The following is a 20,819-nucleotide window of genomic DNA, read 5'->3' as shown; positions in this document are numbered from 1 at the left end:
AGATTTTCTGAAGAAGGGCCTAGGCCCGAAACGTCAGCTTTCCTGCTCCTCTGATGCTGCTTGGCCTGCTGTGTTCATCCAGCTCTACACCTTGTTATCTATAGATGATGTTGTTTACTTGGTTTCAGTAAAGCCTTTGACAAGGTTCCGCATGGTAGACTAATTAGTAATGTTAGATCACATGGGATTCAAGATGAGCTTGCCAATAGGATACGTAATTAGCTTAACGGCAGGAAACAGAGAATGGTGGTAGAAGGTTGCTTTTCGAACTGGAGGCCTGTCACCAGCGGAGTTACAAAGGAATTGGGTTCTGGGTCCTCTTTTTTATATCATCATTTTATATAAATGATTTGGATAAGAATATAGGAGGCAGGGTTAGTAAGTTTGTATACGACACCAAAATTGGTGGCATCGTAGAGAGTGAAGAAGGTTTTCTAAGATTACAAAGGAATCCTTATCAAACGTGTCAACAGGCTGAAACATGGCAGATGGAGTTTAATTTGGATAAATGTGAGGTATTGCATTTTGGTACAACAAACAGGGGTAGGACCTTTACAGTTAATGGTCAGGCCTTGGGTAGTGTTGTAGAGACACCTAGGGGTTCAGGTATAGAATTCTTTGCGTGCTTGCCTTCATTGCTCAGATCTTTTGAGTGTAGGAATTAGGACGTCATGTTCAGGTTGTACAGAACGTTGGTGAGGCCTCTTCTAGAATAGTGTGTCCAGTTATGGTCGCCCTGTTACAGAAAGGATATTATTAAGCTAGAGCGGCTTCAGAAGAGATTTACCAGGGTGTTTTAGGGTCGAACCCTTCCTTGTCTTAGCCCCCTACTCCACATACCAGGCCTTGTTATTCACAGTCTGCCATTACGCACTACCTATTGTTAGCCGCTAACAGTCTCCATTAACAGCTATTCACCCTCTTAGTCAGATGGCTGTCCACTCCTGTTTGTCCAACTGTTCTTCTCCCTCTTTGAGCTCTTTTCCCACCAATCATTTACTCCTTACCCCCACCCTATCTTCTGCATATAAACCAACATTTTCCTAGCTACCATCATCTCTGAGGAAGGGACACTGGACTCGAAACGTTAACTCTGATTTCTCTTCACAGATGCTGCCAGACCTGCTGAGCTTTTCCAGCAACTTCTGTTTTTGTTTACCAGGATGTTGCCATGTATGGAAGGTTTGAGTATAAAGAAAGGCTTAATAGGTTGGGACTCTTATCACTGAAGCATAGGAGGTTGAAAGGTGATCTTATAAAGGTCTATAAAATCATGAGGGGTATAGATAGGACTAATGGTAGGTGTCTTTTCCTAGGATGGGGATTTCAAAACTAGGGGGCATGTTTTTAGGGTGAGAGGACAGAGATTTAGAAAAGACATAAGGTTCATGTGTGGAATTAATTTCTTGAGGTGGTGGTGAATGTGGGCACAGTCACAACGTTTTAAAGACACTTAGGTAAGTACATGAGTAGCAAAGGTTTGGAGGGATATGGGCCAGCAGCAGGCAGGTGGGACTAGTTTATTTTAGGATTATGTTTGGCATGGGCTGGTTGGTCCAAAGGGTCCATTTCCATGCTTTATGACTCTTTGGCACATCATGGGCAAGTGGGATTTGAACCTGGACCTTCTGATCCTTCAAGGGTAACTGTATAATGACTTGGATTGAATAAAGTTTCAATGTTAGAACAGGATTCAAGTGAATTTAGATTGCTGGATGGCAAGTAAATCGAATAAGTGTAAATAATTAACACAAGAGCAGAGAACCAGAAGAATCTGAACATTTTAATGGGACAATGATAAAATTGTGAGTAACAGTGAAGAAAACTGTGGATTATAGTGAATAAGTCTATGGCATAATCACTTCAATAACCAGCTGTAGTGAATAGTAGACCAGGTACACTGTAACAGAGAGATCCAGAACAATAATACATACAGACAGTGGCGCAATGAACCAGTTTTGATAGGACTGATTAGGGAAGAAAGAAAGAATGATGATATATCACTTAAGAACAACAGATAAATTACACACAAAACCAGTAAGTTTGAAGTCAGACAGCTGAGGGAATCTCTTCACCCAAATGAAAGTATTGTGCAATATTAGAGAAGGGCATTAAAGGAGACAACACAAAGGAGGAGAGAACAAAACAGATGTAAATGAAAAGCCAAATGCCAATTTTTAAAATTCTTCAGCCAAGTGACTATTATGTCCATACAGCATGGAAACAAACCATTTGGTCCAACTGGTCCCCGCTGACCATAATCCCAAAAGAAACTAGCCCCACTTGCATGTGCTTGGCCCATATCTCTCCAAACTTTTCCTATTCGTGAACTTATCCCAAATGTCTTTTAAACGTTGCAACTATACCTGCACCCACCACTTCCTCTGGCACTTCATTCCACACATGAAGCACTGTGTAAAAAAGTTGCCCCTCATGTCCTTTTTAAAACGTCCTCCTCTCACCTAAAAAATACACACCTAGTTTCAAACTCTTCCACCCTAGGGAAAAGGACTTACTATTTACCTTACATATGCCCCTCATGACTTTATAAACTTCTAAGGTCACTCCTCAACCTCCTACGTCCCAGCCTATCCAACCTATTTTTGTAACTCAAATCCTGGCATCATCCTTGTAAATCTTTTCTGAATCCTCTCCAATTTAATAATATCCTTCCTATAGCAGGGCAACCAGAACTGCACACAGTATTCCAGATTTAGGCCTCAATGTCCTATACAACCTCCACATGATGTCCCAACTCCTATACTCAAAAGGGTGTGGAGCTGGAAAAGCACAACAGATCAGACAGCATTTGAGAAGCAGGGAAGTCAACTTTTCGGGCTGAAACCCTTCATTAGGGCTTTAGGATTTCGGCCCGAAACATTGACTTCCCTGCTCCTCGGATGCTGTCTGACCTGCTGTGTTTTTCCAGTTCCACATTTATTGACTCTAGCTTCCAGCATCTACAGTCCTTCCTGTTTCCTATACTCAAAGGTCTCAGCAATGAAGGTGAGCATGCTAAATGCCTTTTTAAATCAACTTGTCTACGTGATACAAATTTCAAAGAATTACGTACCTGAACACCTAAGTCTCTCTTCTACAACACTACCCAGGGCCCGAAGATTAGTTTTAAGTCCTGCTCGTTTGTTTTACCAAAATGCAATACCTCGCATTTATCTAAATTAAACTCCATCTGCCACTCCTCAGTTCATTGATCCATCCAATTGATCAATTTGTAATCTGAAACAATCATCTTCACTGTCCACTACACAGCCAATTTTGGTGTCATCTGCAAACTTACTAACAATGCCTCCTATATTCTCATCCAAATCGTTTATATAAATGACAAAAGTGGACCCAATACCGATCCCTGTGGAACACAGTTGGTCACAGGCCTCCAGTCAAGAAACAATCCTCCACCATCACCCTGTTTCCTACTGTCAAGCCAATTTTGTACCAATTTGGCAAACTCACCCTGAATCCCATGTGATCTAACTTGACTTATTAGTATATCATGAAGAACCTTGTCAAAGGCTTTACTAAAGTCCATATAAACAACGTCTATGTTCTGCTTTCAATTTTCTTGGTTATTTCCTGAAAAAACTCAATCAAGTTTGAGAGACATGACTTCCCTCACACAAAACCATGCAGACTATCCCTAATCAGTCCATATCTCTCCAAATGCACGTAAATCCTATCTTTCAGAATCACCCCAACCACTTACCCACCACTGATGTCAGGTTCACAGGCCTATAGTTCCCAGGTTTCTCCTTACACTTTCTTACAAAAAGGGCAACATTAGCCACCCTCCAGTCTTCTAGCATGTCACTCCTGGTTATAGATGATACAAATATTTCTGCTAGGGTCCCTGCAATTTCTTCCCTAACTTCTCACAATGTGCTGGGATAGACTTCATACATTTGAACTAAGGTCATTGGGAAGAATATCACAACTGAGCCAGATGATGTCTTTAACCCAAGTTAAACATATTGATTTCCCAGCAGCAATCTCAGGATAGCCACCAAGTGATTGGATCCTAACTGATTCTGCCCATCCCCCAAACATAATGTCTGTAAGACTAAATGTCCCAACTAAGCTCAAATCAGCAAGTATCAGGTTTCCATTGAAAAGAGGAGTCACCCAGACTTGAAAAGGTAACTGTCTCTCCCAGACGCTGCCAGATCTGCTGAGTTTGTCTGGTATTGTATGTTTCTATCAGGTACAAAAACTTGGAGCTTTCTTATCCTGTATAACTTTAGTTTTCACTGTAAATGCTCTGACTGGATATTCAGAACCATTTTCCTTACTTACTGAAAGCAATAAGCTTTCACCATATTTAAATATCACAATACCACAATGGAAAATGCAAGCCAAATTCTCTTTTCCACAGTAGATACTACACAGCACATACCATAGTAGATATCATAAATCCCAGCTTAGTAGGTAGTTTTTAGCACGAGCAAAATGTAAGCGAAATTTTAAAAGATTTTATTATAAGGTAATGCACTATAGATATAATTAGAGTTTCTGCCTCAAAATACAGGTTATTGCTAAGAATGACATGGAGCCCATCCCACCATCAAGGTTAAATACAACTTACTTTTGCTACTTCTTCCAAAATGCCTTTCTTGATAAATGTAAAGATTAAGAATTGTCTAACGCATGAGGATTTGGTGAAAGTGGACTTCACCTGTATTTCTCAGTAATTTTCCAAGTTGGAAAAACATTCACACTTAAAAACACCAACATTTAAGCCATGTTTTCATAGGAGAGAAAATTCCTCATGCTTACCTACCCTGGATGGGAATTTTAAAAATCCCATTGCACTGTGCTGAAGAAAAACAGGGGCATGCTCCCCAGTGTCCAAGAGAATTTTAATCCCTCAACCACACTAAAACAGCTACCACTATTGTGGTTCATGGAAGCTTGCCGTGAGAAAATTGGCTGCCACATTTCTGGTATTATAAACAATGACTACACTTCAAACACATTGGTTGTAAAGAGTCCTGGATGGGCAGGGAGGGGTTGGGGGTTTCGGATGTCCTAAAAGGCATCAAGTCTTTCTCTATTATTAATGTGGCTCCAGAGCATTCCTAGAATTCAGAAAAATTGGCACAAATATTACCAAGACACTGTGGAATTCATTGTGGTCTGTAATCAGACGTTAGCTGCCTATCAGAGAAAACAGAATGAATCATTCCTACCAACTGTTCTTTCCAACCTAGAACCAAAACAGAGGCACAGCAGCTAATGTTATATGATCTAGACATAATCTTTGAGCGTTTAGTTACAACAGTGGAGAGCAATCAAGCCTAATCATCCATTTGGTTCACTATATCCTTTAGGGAAGGAAACTACCATCTTTACCTGGTCTGCCCTACACGTGATTCCAGACCCACAGCAATACGGTTGGCTCTTAACGGCCATCTGGGCAATAAAGGCTGGCCTGGGCCAGTGACGCCCTTATCCAGTGAATGAATAAAAAAACTCTCCGGCAATAACCCACTTGTGCTCTGGGAATGCTCTGGAACCACATCAATAATAAACACACAGATTTATATAGCATCATTTACAACCTTGTTTCTGCCTTTGGAAACTGACAAATATTTAATCCTTGAAATTTTGACTATTCTTTTTATGTATTGGTGTGGAAATCTTCATTTCTAGTAAAATATGTAATGATACCACAGATTAAACACAAATTGTTTCCAAACAAGCTACTTTTTAAATAAAGCACATTTTACGCAGATCCAAAATTTGAGACAAAATTTCTGTGCACAATTTGTATGAATCATTAGCAATGGCAAGTGGATCATTTTGATGCAGAGATACAAACACCCATACAGTTGACTTCTTAAACCCAGTATCAGCTTCAAGCATAATACATTAAAACCATAAACCTCCCTTTGCTCACAGTGACAGTTAACAGCATCTTTCAAGCCAAAGCTAATTTACAAAATGGGAGCGGTTGTTGATTCAGAGAAGGGACGATGGCAAGAAAAGGCGTAAAACATGCAAATGATCTATTAGTACTAGTTTAAATGTCATCCAGATGCCAGTGGAGGAAGGAGCATGACCTATCCTATTGTTCAGTTTTTAAAACCAGTATTAAGTGTTCAAAAATGGGATGGGCCAAGCAATTTTATAAAGGACTCTCCAGTATTTGAACTGCAGATAATAAGCAAAACAGAAAAGTGCATTTGAAAAGCAGAGCAGAATGAGAACTGGATACAGTTGAGTGATACAAGAGGAAATGTAACTTGAGCCAAGGGATGATGGTGTAGGATATGAGCACTGAGCTTTGGAAAACTGTGTTGCTTGAAAAAGTAGAATGCTGAATCCAACTGTATTTTAAAAGAAACTTTGAAGAAAGGAATGAAAAGTGAGCAAAATTTCAAAAACATGAAACAGAAGTGAAAGGATGAGAAGGGAGTTACAAATTTGATTGAAAGCTAACTTCATGAGGCTGCATGAGCCACCTCATAATTTCAACATTAAAGCTGAAATCAAATATGAATATGCAAATCAGGATGACCGTCCAGCACTAATTGTTACCGTGCTGAGAGATTTTCTGGATGTCACAGCTCAGTAACAGCAGCAGCTGTCTCAACTTTACCAGATTTGATGTAGATGCTAAGCTGAATTCAGCTAAACTTAAGAATTCAAAAGCCAGTCAGACTCCTATTACGGTGCCACATCATGCCCAGGTGCAACGGAAGTTGTGACACTTCTGCTATCAGCTGTGTGTCCATTTTTACTTAGTCTTGGCACACTGGCTAATTGATCAATTATTATGGGAAATACGTTCAGTTAAATGGTCATCTAATCCCAAATGATGGCCTTTCATCAGATATTAAATTTGCAGATTACACCAAAATTGCTGTGTAATTGACAGTGAAGAAATCTATCTCAAAGTACAATGGATCTTGTTCAGATGGGTAAATGGGTGAGGAGTTTAATTTAGATAACTGAGGTGCTGCGTTTCGGTATGGCAAATTAGGGGAGGACTTATACACTTAATGGTAATCTGCTGGGGAGGTTTGCCAACAAAGAGAACTTGGGATGCAGGTTCATAGTTCCTTGAAAGTGGAGTTGCAGGCACACATGGGAAGTGAAGGTGGCGTTTTGCACACTTGCCTTTATTGGTCAGTGCATTGAGTATAGGAGTTGGGAGGTCATGTTGTGGCTGTACTGGACATTGGTTAGGCCACTTTTAGAACACTGCATACAATTCTGGTTGCCCTTCTTTAGGAAGGATGTTGTTAAACTTGACAGGATGCAGGAAAGAATTACAAGATGTTATCGATGCTGGAGGGTTTGAGTTATAGGGAGAGGCTGAATAGGCTGGGTTTTCTCCCCGGGGCATCAGAGGCCGAGGAGTGGAGTGATCTTTTGGAGCTTTATAACAGCATGAAGAACATGAATAGGGTGAATAGCCAAGATCTTCTTCCCAGGGTAGGGGAGTCCTCGAGGGAATAGGTTTAAGATGAGAGGGGAAAGATTTAAAAAGGGATCTAAGGGGCAACTTTTTCCATGCAGAGAATGGTGCATGCATGGAATGAGCTGCTAGAGATGGTGAAGGCAGTTAACAGCATTTAAAAGGCATCTGGATGGGTACATGAATAGAAAGCGTTTAAATGGGACTAGATCAGTTTAAGATATCAGGTCAGCATGGACAAATTGGACTGAAGGGTCTGTTTTGTGCGTACATCTCTACGACTCTATGTCACTCCACTCATTAACATTTCATAGCATTCTATAGGAACTGGTCCTGATGAAACAACATAAAAGTATAGCTAGGAGAACAAAACAGTAAGTAAGAAACACAAGTGTAAAATAGACAACATGGTTCATGACTTGTGGGCCTAAAGTCACCCACAAAATCAACAAGCCACAGTTTTAAACCAATCAGGATAAATAAATCACTGAACAAATATCTGTATCAGTACATTCTGTAAGGTTACAACTACATGATTTGCCTCTATGTTTATATAGCACCTGCTTTCATCTACAGATGTTCCAAAGAGGTTCTGTTCTTCTCCAAACAGGGAAAACAATAGTGAGAAGGAGTTTGTACTTCCAGACCAATTCACTATAACACAGATGGTGATGCTTTATCCTTTTACAAGACCTTGTTTAGGTCTCAATTAGAAGAGACACTTTTTAAAAATCAACCAGTTCGTGGATATTATGACATCTCTAGAGCAGATGGGGCTCAAACACCGGCCTTCCAGCTCAGAGGTTGGAAGATATTTTCTAATCAACCTATTGAGAGACGTTATGACACCTCTGAAGGAGGTCAGACTCAAACCCAAGCCTGTTAGCTCAGAGGTAGGGATATAACCACTGCACCACAAGACCCCTCCTCTAATTCAAAAATATATTGTCTAATCAAACGATTGACAGATATCATGACACACCTCTGGAGAACCTCGACTTCCTAGCTCAGAGGTAGGTTCAGTACTACTGTGCCAGAAGAGCCCTCCTTCAATTAGATTAAGTATCTTTAATCAAACTGTTTGGAATATTGTTGTGACAATCTATTGTAGTAGGTGGGAAATGAATCCAGACCTACAGGCCAAGTACAGATGCTGTCACTGCACCACAAGCAATCACATAACAAATATGTTCCACTTACGTATCCTCAGCCTTAACTTATTCTGGTTTTAAAATCAACCTGTTCAGGAATTTCATGATACACCTCTAGAGTAGGCGGAAGCCTCTAGCTCAGAGATAGGTACACTACCTGTGCACCACAGCAGCCCTCTTTTAATTAGAATAGTTATTTCAATCAACCTGTTCAGACATGTCATGAGACAGTTCTGAAGCAAGTGGGACACATCGCTGCACATAAGAGCCCTCTTCCAAATAGAATACCATATCCAGTTTTAGTCTCTCCATCTAGTGGATAATATTGAGTTTATTTTAAAATAGTGTTGATAATGACCACTGGGTTAGCTCCCAGTTTAAACATCTTGGTTACTCAGTTAGTGGAATCCAGAGAAAATATTCAGCAAGGGAAACGAATGACCAAAATTAAAGAGACAGCAAGCAATAAATGTTGGCCTAGCAACACACTCAATGAAAGAATAAAAAAAAACTGCTGTGCTCGAGTTAGCTACATCAGCAGAGTAATGAATCCTGAATGTGGTTCAGTAACTTGACAAGTATCAACCCACCTGTTTATCCTGCTCCAAAATGAAGGCAGATTTGTTTCAAAGCTGATCAACATAAACAGCATTTGGGTCAAACATGATTTTCCTCAAAGTTGTAGCACATTTGTGAAACAACAGCGTGCTTAATGGACAACACTCTTCACTTTCTTGAAAAGCTAGAAGGAATTTATCAACTCTCCCATAGTAAATGCATTATCCATTGAGATGCAATACTAAACCACACAGACCAACAAGAGTTTGAGTCACTCTTCTGCTAACTTAGCAAAAATAAGCACATTTATAGTGTCTGTGGTGAGCGAAGGTTAATTAATCAGTCAAGATTCAGAAAAAACACAAGAAGGCTCCCTGAAATAATCCAGACCTAGGGATCCATTGAGGAAGTGAAACCAAAAGAAATTAGTTTTAGTATAACAGCAGCATTGGAGAAGTTAACTGGACTGAGATTAAAAACCCCCAAGACTTAATACTTTTCAGACTAAAGTATCAAAAGAGAATGCTGCAAAGATAGTGGATGTGTAGGTGATCTTCTTACAAAAATTCTACTAATTTTGCAATGGTTCCTGCAGATTGGAAAATTGCAGATATAACCCCACAGTTTAAGAAAGACAGGAGAGAGAGAAAACAGGGAACTACAGATCTACGTTAATCTGGAAGATATTAGAACCTATTATACAGGGTGGGATTACTAGATATTTAGAAAATAATGCCTTATTGGACAGAGTCAATATGGATGAAAGAGGAATCTTCTTGGACAAACTTGCTTGAACTTTTTGAGCATATTGCTAGCAGATTTGATAAGCAGAACTAACGGTGTATTTGAATTGTCACAAGTTTTTTTGATAAAGTCCCCCACAGGAGGTTAGCAAACAAAATCAAAGTGCCTGGGATTAGGGGCAATATATTAGCGTGGATTGAGGATTAGTGAACGGACAAAGCAGAGAAGAGAGATAAATGGGTCATTCTCAGGGTGGCAGGTTGTCACCAGGATTTAGAGATGTTGAGTGGACGTGAGAATATAGCATAATGTAGTGAAATGTAAGGTTATCCACTTTAGTAGAAGCAACAATAGTGCAGATTAGTTTTTAAAATGCTAAGAAACTGGAAAGTGTTGATATCCAAACGAATCTAACTTCCTTGCTCATAAATAACTGAAAATTAGCATGGAAGGGCAACAAGCAATTCGGATGTTGCCTTTATGCAAGGGGTTTTGAATACTGAAGATGTTTTGGTTAAATCATACCAAACACTGGTCAGACTATATCTGGAGTATTATAAGCAGTTCTGGTCCCCTTACCTGGAGGACATACCTCTTGTGCAGGGAATGCAGTGGAGGTTCACCAGACTGATTTTGTAATGGTGGGATTGTCCTATGAGAAGGGATTGAAAAAAACTGGGCTGGTTCTCTCTGGAGTTTAGAAAAGTAAGAGGTGATCTCAAAGATGCGTAAATTCTTAAAGAAATTGAGAGAAAGAATGCATCCCATAGATGCAAGTTTTAGAACCAGTGGATACAGTCTCAGGACTAAGACGAGAAGGAAATTCTTCACTCGGGGTAATGATTCTGTATCCCAGAGGGCTGTGGAAGCTCAAGACAGGGTTGGCAGATTTCTGTTACTAATGTCAAAGGATATGGGGATAATGCAAGAATACAGTATTGGGATAGATGATCAGCCATGATTTACAGTGGTAGAACAAGCTGATGGCCTACTCCTGTTCCTATGATTCCAGCCTCCGTTCTTTCCAAGTTAACTGTAACACCTTCCAGGATCAAATGGCTCATTGATACTTACAAATAGAAACAGCCATCTGGACATGGCTCCAGAATTCATTTAAAGACTTTGAAATATTGCCCTCAGCAATCTGCACTCCTAATGAGGAGTTAATTAATAGGGGTCTGGAATTGTGCTGAGGTGGAGGTGGTCAAGAGCTTCATAATTCCTAGAAGCAAATATCATCAATGATCTATCCTCGTCCATTCATGTCAATGCTACAGTTAAGAAAGCGCACCAACACCTCTACTTCTTCAGAAGGCTGAGGAAATTCAGCATGTCCACAATAACTCTTACCAATTTTTAAAAGATGCACGATAGAAAGCATCCTATTCGGATGCATCACAGCTTAATATGGCAACTGCTCTGCCCAAGACTGCAAGAAATTAGAAAGTTGTAAACATAGCCCATTCCATCACAAAAAGCAGCCGTCCTTTCACTGACTCCATCTACACTTCCCACTGCCTAGGGGAAGTAGCCAACATAATCAAAGATAGTAGGAACTGCAGATGCTGGAGAATCTGAGACAACAAGGTGCAGAGCTGGATGAACACAGCAGGCCAAGCAGCATAATCAAAGACCTTTCCCACCCCAGTTATACTCTCTTCCACCTTCTTCCAACGAGCACAATATACAAAAGTTTGAAAATGCATACCAACAGATTCAAGAAGAGCTTCTTCCCCGCTTTTATCAGGCTTATGAATTGACCTCTGATATATGCGAGTTGATCTTTCCCTGCACCTTCTCTGTAGCTGTAACACTATATTATGCACTCTGTTCTATTACCCTTATGCACTTATTTAAGGTATGATGGGTCTGGTTAGCATGCAAAATAATACTTTTCACTGTATTGCAATACATGTGATAACAAATCAAAAGAAAACAAAATGGAAATAATGTGGAACTGAAGTGATTTAAAAAAAAAGACAAAAATGTGAAACAAGGAGGATCTGAAGTCCACTGAGATCAAGGAATGAGGTTTCAAGCACACTGGTCTAAACAACGTGGTTTATCACTTGCAATGAAACCCTGTTCTGAATTTTTGGCAGGAGTGACAGCAAGGAAATAAAGGAAATACAAATCCTTGCACACCAAGAGCAGCAGGGACTTCACAATTCATGCATGCTACATAGAGTAGCTAAATGAAGAAGTGCAAGTTCAACAAAAAGATAGATAATAACTGTGGTTTCTGCAAGTTTCCGTCTGTTGCAGACGAACCAGTTTTCATATTGAAAAAAACTTTTGAAAAAAATTGGCAAATAGTATATGACACACTGTTAAAGAGTTCTAAACCACACAACCACTTCCTTGAGATGGTTCATAACTAAAAGAAAGGACACTATTCAATATTGAATGTGAAAATGAAAATTGTATCAAAAATAATAGGCATACATTAGCTACCTAAGAGTGCAGTAACTCTACACAGAATTAGGCCATATCAATCCTATAGGCATATGCTAGCGTTTGACATACATGAGCCTCCTCTCAACTTCCTCATTCAACCATTTCAGTAGTTATTCTTCTGTATCCGCAAAATCAGTTTTCACGGACTCACTTATCCACGCAAAAAAGAAGTAACCAATAAATCAACACCCGCCGGCAAAAACTGCACATCCGCAACCACTTTTGCGGCAATTCAAAATTAATTAAGTGGCCTGCAACAGGCATTCATATCACCTCATGGGAAACGTGCAGAAACGAAGTAAATGTGGGTACCTGCTCGTGTACCCCCTTGCCCAACCCACCATTGATACTCTCGGCATCTCCCTCTTGCTTTGTCTCATTGAAACTGGTCATGTGCATCTCGCTCTCGCCCTTCTGCCCTTTGTGACATTGTGATGGCTTGCAAGCGAAGTGGCAATGCTAGTGTGCCTAAGTGCATAAAGGTGGTATGAAGCTAAGTGAAAAGGTAAAAGCGTTGGGCAAGTTGCAAAGTGTACACCATCTAGTTCTGAAGGCCAAGAGTTCAGTGTCGAGACTACTGTATTCTATTCGAGTATTAATATAATGTCAGAGATGGTAAGAACTGCCAATGCTGGAGTCTGAGATAACAGTGTGGAGCTGGAGGAACACAGCAGGCCAGGCAGCATTAGAGGAGCAGGAAAGCTGATGTTTCGGGTCAGGACCCTTCTTCAGAAATGGGGGAGGGGGAAGGGGGCACTGAAATAAATAGAAAGGGGGGCACGGTGATAGCAGGTAGGTAGTGGTGGGGATTGGTCAGTGAGGTGGGAGGAGTGGATAGGTGGGAGAGAAGGCAGACAGGTCAGGGAGGTGGGGATGGGGGAGGGGGTGGTTGCTGGTCTTGGGATGAGGTCGGGGTTGGGGAGATTTTGAAGCTAGTAAAGTCCACATTGAGACCACTGGGTTGTAGGCTTCCAAGGCTTTGTAGAGCACCCACGCTCAGTTTGCAACAAACAACACCTCGCAGTCGCGAACCACTTCAACTCCCCCTCCCACCACCTGGGCCTCCTCCAGTATAACAACGATGCCACCCGGAAACTGGAGGAACAGCACCTCATATTCCGCCTTGGAAGCTTACAACCCAATTGTCTCAATGAGGACTTTACTAGCTTCAAAATCTCCCCACCCCCAACCTCATCCCAAGACCAACCGCCCCCTCTCATCCCCGCCTCATTGATCTGTCCATCTTCTCTCCCACCTAACCGCTTCTCCCACCTCACTGATAATTAATCACTAGTCCACAGACTAATCAGGTATTTCTTGCCAGCAGAATCTCCACAGACTTGGCTCCAGCTTGTCTGCAAACTGCACTCCAACTGCTTGAGAACCAGCAGCTGTGTAAACTATATAATAACTGAAAGAACTTCCTCCGAGGAAGGGTCACTGGACCCGAAACGTTAACTGATTTTTCTTCACAGATGCTGCCAGGCCCGCTGAGCTGTCTAAACTGCGCTTCGTATGAGTGTCTTGCTTCCCAAAAAATAGAGCAACAATACATTACCAGATCTATTCTGTTGTTTTGTAATGTATGATGAGACAAGATAGGCAGTACAAAGCTACAGTGATCATGAAACTGAGTTTTAAGTGTGACCACAATACCGTGAGTTTTAAAATATTCATGTATAGGGATAACAGCAGTCCTCAGGCAAAGGTGTTAAATTGGGGGAACAACAACATTAGGCAGGAACTGGAGAATTTTGATTGGAGACGGCTGTTTGAGGCTAAATCCATTGCACATGTGGGAGTATTTCAAACGGCAGTTGATAAGCGTTCAAGAGTGGCATGTTCCTGCGAGAATGAAGGATAGGTATGGCAAGTTAATTGAACCTAGGATGACCAAGGATGTTATGACCCTGGTTAAAAAGGAAAAGTATATCTATAAAGGAACTGACAAAGCCCTTGAAGTATATAAGGAAAGTAGGAAAGAACTTAAATAAGGAATTAGAAGGGCTAAAAGGGGGGGGGGGGGGGGGGTCATGAAAAGTCATCAGCAAATAGAATTAAAGAGAATCCCCAGGTTCACACACACACACAAAAGCAAGAGGGTAGCCACAGAAAGGGTTGGCCCACTCGAGGGCAAAGGAGCTTGAGGTCCTAAATGAATACTTTGCATTGGTATTCAAAGAGAAGGAATTGGTGAAGGATAATCTCAGGAAAGGGAGTGTTGAATTTCTAAGCAGAGTTGCTATTAAAAAGGAAGAAGTGTTATGCGTCTTAAACAGTATTCAGGTCGATAAGTCCCCCGGTCCTGATGGCATCTATCCCAGAATATTGAGGGAGGCAAGAGAACAAATTGCTGGAGCATTGACAAGACATCTTTCTATCCTGTTTGGCCACAGGTGAGGTCCCAGAGGACTGGAGAATAGCCAACTGTTTAAGAAGCGTAGCTGGGATAATGCTGGAAATTACAGGTCTGTGAGCCTCACGATGGCAGTAGGGAAATTATTGGAAAAGATTCTTAGGGACAAGATCTATACGCATTTAGAAGTGAATGGACTTCTTAACGATAGACAGCATGGTCTTGTGCGGGGGAAGGTCATGCCTCATTAACTTGATCGAGTTTAGAGGTGGTGACGAACATGATTGATGAGGGAAAAGTGGTTGATGTTGTCTACATGGATATCAGTAAAGCCTTTGACAAGGTCCGTCATGGCAGACTGGTACAAAAGATGAAGTCACATGGTATCGCGGATAAGCTAGCAAGATGGATACAGAACTGGCTTAGTTATAGGAGACAGAGGGTAGCAGTGGAAGGATACTTCTTGGAATGGAGGGCTGTGATTAGTGGTGTTCCAAAGAGGTCAGTGTTGGGACCTCTACTGTTCATTATGACTATAAATAATTTGGAAGGAAATGTGGCTGATCTAATTAGTAAGTATGCAGACTATACAAAGGTTAGTGGAGTTGTGGATAGTGACGAGGATTGTCAGAAGATACATAGGATATAGATCAGTTGGAGGCATGGGCAGAAAAATGGCAGATGGAGTTTAATCCAGACAAATGTGAAATGATGCATTTTGGAAGGTCAAGTACAGGTGGAAATGAAACAGTGAATGGCAAAACCCTTTGAAGAATTGATATGCAGAGGGATCTGGGTGTACAGGTCCACAGATCACTGAAAGGTGGCAGTGCAGGTAGATAAGATACTAAAAAAGGCCTATTGCATGCTTGCTGTCATTGGAAGAGGCATCAAGTATACGGATAGATACATTATGCTGCAGCTTTATAGAATTTTAGTTAGGCCACACTTGGAATATTGCGTACAGTTCTGGTCACCACACTACCAGAAGGATGTGGATGCTTTGGAGAGGATACAGAAAGAGGTTTACCAGGATGTTGCCTTGTACTGGGGACTTTAGCCATGAAGCACGGTCGGACAGAATGGGTTAGTTTTCACTGGCATGCAGGAGGTGTGTGAGTGAGACAGAGACAGTTTGGGGGCGGGGGGGTGGTGGTGGTGGTGGTGGAAACAACCGACAGAAGATTGTAAGTGGCATGGATGGAATGGAAAGTATGAGGTTTTTTCCCCAGGGTGGATGGGTCAATTACTAGGGGGCACAGGCTCAAAGTACAGTGTTGGAGGTCAAGAGATGTACAAGGCAAATTTTGCACACAAAGAGAGTGGTGAGTGCCTGGAACATGTTGCCAGAGGTGGTGGTTGCAGAAGCAGACAATAGCAGCATTCACCTGGACAAATACATGATTAGGGAGGGAATAGAGGGATACAGATCCTGTAAGTGAAAACAGTTTTGTATGGAAGGGCAAAGTATGTCAGCGCATGCTTGGAGGGCCGAAGGACCTGTTCCTGTGCTGTATTATTCTCGTTTCTTTTGCTCTTTGTTGTGTCATTTTCCACATTATGCTGAAGCTTTTTGTCGTGTACTCATCAGAATATTCACAAGAATACCAAAGAAAAGGGAAAACGCATACTGTATAAGAGAGCGCCAATTGGTTGTGAACTATCATGATTGGTTCTCCCCATGGCAATGCCTCTACATCAGTTAGACAGCAACTGACAATGCAATACCTTGACGAAGGCATTGGCAAGTCAATGCGTTGGATTAAAGTATAAACAAAGCTTGCCAGTTAACTGTCACAAAAGTTAATTCTCATATAGAGAAAGGATTCCCAAAGGAAGTGCAATACCTACCTAAATGGGAGGGTGTTTGATCAGACAATCTTGTGTCTAATATTGCAAATTGCTCGTGAAACCCAAACAGGTTATCAGCAGACTGACTGTTGACAATTACAATTGTCATCATTGCTGTAGGTTAATTTGTGGCTATAAATAGCGTGACCCCCTCTCACCTCCAATCTCCCTTTCTCTGCCCATACTTTCTTAATTGGGACTGCCATAGTGCTAAGGGCTTGAATGGAGAGGAATCTGTTAAGTGTGTACAAGTAAATTTTCTGATTCAGTATGTGGATGTACCTACTAGAGAAGGAGCAAAACTTGACCTACTCTTGGAAAATAAGGCAGGGCAGGTGACTGAGGTGTCAGTGGGAGAGCACTTTGAGGCCAGTGACCATAATTCTATTAGTTTTAAAACAGTGATGGAAAAGGATAGACTGGACCTAACAGTTAAAGTTATAAATTAGAGCAAGGTCAATTTTGATGCTATTAGGCAAGAACTTTCAAAAGTTGATTGGGGGTGGATCTTCACAGGTAAAGGGACGGCTGGAAAATGAGAAGCCTTCAAAAAAAAGAAATAATGAGGGGCCAGAGACAGTATGTTCCTGTTAGGGTGAAGATGCTAGATGACTTGAGAAAGAGGTTTTGGTCAAGAAAAAAGGAGGAAACATGTCAGGTATAGACAGCATGGATTGAGTGAATCCCTATTTGGGTATGAAGGCAGAAGAAATATGCTTAAGAGGGAAATCAGGACAGCAACAAGGGGAGAGATAGTAGGAACTGCAGATGCTGGAGAATCTGAGATAAGGTGTAGAGCTGGACGAACACAGCAGGCCAAACAGCATCAGAGGAGCAGGAAAGCTGACGTTTTGGGCCTAGACCCTTCTTCAGAAAATCAGTTCTGAGGAAGGGTCACCAGACCCGAAACGTTAACTCTGTTTTCTCCTTCACAGATGCTGCTAGATCTGCTGAGCTTTTCCAGCAACTTTGTTTTTGTTCCTGATTTACAGCATCCGCAGTTCTTTTGGTTTTTATTTACCAGGATGCTGCCTGGATTGGAGGGCAGGTCTTATGAGGGAAGGGTGAGGGAGCTAGGGCTTTTTTCATTGGAGCGAAGAAGGATGAGAGATGACTTGATAGAGGTGTACAAGATGATGAGAGGCATAGATAGAGTGGATAGTCAGAGATTTTTCCCCAGGGCAGAAATGACTATTACGAGGGGGCATAATTTTAAGGTGATTGGAGGAAGGTATAGGGAAGATGTCAGAGGTAGGGTCTTCACACAGAATGGTGGACGTGTGGAATGCACTGCCGGCAGTGGTAGTGGAGTCAGATACATTAGGGACGTTTAAGCGACTCTTGGATAGGCACATGGAGGATAGTAAAATGTAGGGTATGCAGGGTAGTTTGATCTTAGAATTGGATAATAGGTCAGCACAACATCGTGGACCGAAGGGCCTGTACTGTGCTGTACTGTTCCATGCTACCAACTGAGCCATGACTGACACCATCACAACACAAGGCACAATCCATCATTTGCACGTTATCAAGTTAAGAGACTAATTGCTCATGAAACCCAAATAGTACATGAAGCAGAAATTCAAAACGCATTGGACTGGCACAGGCAGCTACATCATCTACACCAGTATGACTTCTACAATGCAGTTGGATTTTCACACTTCTCCTTTCCTGCCCAATGCTGATTTCCTACCTTCCTCTAAGGTACTGACTCAGTCACTAAGAGCAGTATTAAGCTGCCTTTGGCTTTAGAAATCTTTCCTTTCCCCACCTTCATATTTCCCCAGTATTCAAAGTGTGTGCATCATTCAATCCCACTGGCAATGTCAGTGCCCTCATACTTCATTTAAGTGAACACTCCTACTTGCAGAGTCCAGACATGAAGCAATAGTAACAACAACAGAAGCAATACCCCAATACCCATATAACCCTAGAGATAGAGGTCAATAATAAACTAGTCGTTGGGATCAGATGAGAGGTACTGAGGTCAACTGTAGAACAATAAGCACTGACTAGGGATTGGCAACCCCATGCCACTCACTGCTGGGCTAGAAAGCAGAGTTCCATTTCTAAAACAATACCTTTCTTTGTTTAGAGCTAGATGAACACAGCAGGCCAAGCAGCATCAGAGGAGCAGGAACTAGACCCGAAACATCAGCTTTCCTGCTCCTCTGTAGCTGCTTGGCCTGGTGTGTTCATCCAGCTCTACACCTTGTTATCTCAGATTCTCCAGCATTGGCAGTTCCTACTATCTCTGTAACAACCTTTCTTTGTTTCCCTCCCATTTTGTGTTCCAATTGGTTTATGATGACAATATCACCAGAATAAACCTGGAAAAGACTGAAGTAACTGACTGAAATTGCCTGCAGAGAATTAAAATTTACAGTTTTCATTAGCCATAAACACATGGTGTTCAGCAATGCCTACTACTCTTGTAAACTAGGATCGTTACTCAGAGTCTTCCAAACCTAAGGTATTTTCTCCAGTTTGGCTCTCAGAGAAGCTATTTCACTACTTCATATCACCTGCCTTTCCACACAATTGAACTCACACTCTTGGATGACAGCACTCAAGATTTTACTTTTACTTTCTTCAGCCAATTTGATTCACTCCATGTGATATCAAGAAACGGTTGGAGGCACTGGATACTGGCCCTTAAAGGCTATGGGCCCTTACAACATTCCAGCATTAATACTAAAAACTTGTGCTCCCCTCGCCAAGCTGTTCCAGTACAGTTACCACACTGGCATCTAACTGACAATGTGGAAAATTGCCCAAGTGTGCCCTGTACATAGAAAGCAGGACAAATCCAATGCAGCCAATTGTTGCCCCAGTCTACTGTTGATTATCAGCAAAGTGATGGAAGGTGTCATCAACAGTGCTATCAAGCAGCACCTGCTCAGCGATGCTCAGTTTGGGTTCCGCCAGGAACACTCAATTCTGGACCGCATTACAGCCTTAGTCCAAACACGGACAAAAGAGCTGAATTCCAGAGGGGAGGGGAGAGTGACAGCCCCTGACATCAAGGAGCCCTAGCAAAACTGGAATCAATGAGTATCAGGGGAAAACTCTCCGGTGGTTGTGTCAGGTATGACTCTAGGAAGAGGATTGTGGTTATTGGAGGTCAGTCATCTCATCTCCAGGAGATCTCTGCAGGAGTTCCTCAGGGTAGTGTCCGAGGGCCAAACATTTTCAGCTGCTTCAATGACCTTGCCTCCATAAGGTCAGAAAGGGGGATGTTTGCACAATGTTCAGCACCATTCACAACTCCTCAGACACTGAAGCAGTCCATGTCCAAATGCAACAAGATCTGAACAATATCCAGGTTTGGGCTGACAAGCAGCAAGCAACACTGCAACACACAAATGCCAGGCTATGACCATCACCAATCTAATCACCGCCCCTTGACATTCAATGGTGTTACCATCACTTAACCCCCCACTATCAATGTCCTGGGAGTTTTCATTGATCAGAAACTCAACTGGACTCACCACAAACCTTTGGCTACAAGAGCAGGTCAGAAGCCAGGAATATTATGGCGAGTAACACCTGACTCCTGAAAGCCTGTCCAAGATCTACAAGGCACATGTCAGGAGTATGATGGAATACTCACCACTTGCCTGGATGAGTGCAGCCCCAACAACATTCAAGAAGCTTGACACCATCCAGCACTGCATCCACAAACATCTGCTCCCTCCACCACTGACTCTCAGTAGCAACAGTGTGTACTACCTACAAGATGCACTGCAGAAATTCACCAAAGATCTTCAGACAACACCTTCCAAACCCATGACCACTTCCACTTAGAAAGACAAGGGCAGCAGACACACGGGAACACCACCACCTTCAAGTTCCCCTCCAAGCCAGTCACCATCCTGACTTGGAAATATATCACCGTTCCTTCACCGTCGCTAGGTCTACATCCTGGAATTCCCTCCCTCATGGCATTGCGGGTCAACTCACAGCAGGTGGACCTGCAGCAGTTCAAGGCAGCAGCTCAGCACCACCTTCTCAAGAGCAGCTAGGGACAGGCAATAAATGCTGGCCAACCAGCTATGCCTACATCCCACAAAATGATTTAGAAAAAAAAACTTCACACACAATGCACATTCCATGAATCTCCACAGAAAACATTAAAGGACACTCTAAAGCAAGTGCTTTGAAAAGATTGTACCGGCCTAAGAAGTGCACCACAGCCAGAAGTGTAACATAACTCTTTAGCACTCCATCATGTCACAACTTTGCCCAAAAAAAGGAGACAAAGAGT

The 20,819-nt window shown here is 41.9% G+C and overlaps 2 protein-coding genes across 2 annotated transcripts in view; both read right to left on the bottom strand.

The window, feature by feature from the left end:
* crlf3 (cytokine receptor-like factor 3) overlaps positions 1-12,744 on the bottom strand; it is a 44,886-nt gene extending 32,142 nt beyond the window's left edge. Inside the window, exon 1 of the mRNA XM_048610829.1 lies at positions 12,658-12,744. Coding sequence (XP_048466786.1) covers positions 12,658-12,744 — 87 coding nt within the window. The remainder of the gene's footprint in view (positions 1-12,657) is intronic.
* Positions 1-20,819, bottom strand: part of rhbdl3 (rhomboid, veinlet-like 3 (Drosophila)) — a 368,344-nt gene that overhangs the window by 91,097 nt on the left and 256,428 nt on the right. The window lies entirely within an intron of this gene.

The sequence above is a fragment of the Rhincodon typus genome, chromosome 23, assembly GCF_021869965.1.
Source record: "Rhincodon typus isolate 14 chromosome 23, sRhiTyp1.1, whole genome shotgun sequence".
Classification (NCBI taxonomy): domain Eukaryota; kingdom Metazoa; phylum Chordata; class Chondrichthyes; order Orectolobiformes; family Rhincodontidae; genus Rhincodon; species Rhincodon typus.
The sequence above is the reverse complement of the archived record's forward strand: the minus strand, read 5'-3'. Positions and strand labels throughout refer to the sequence as shown.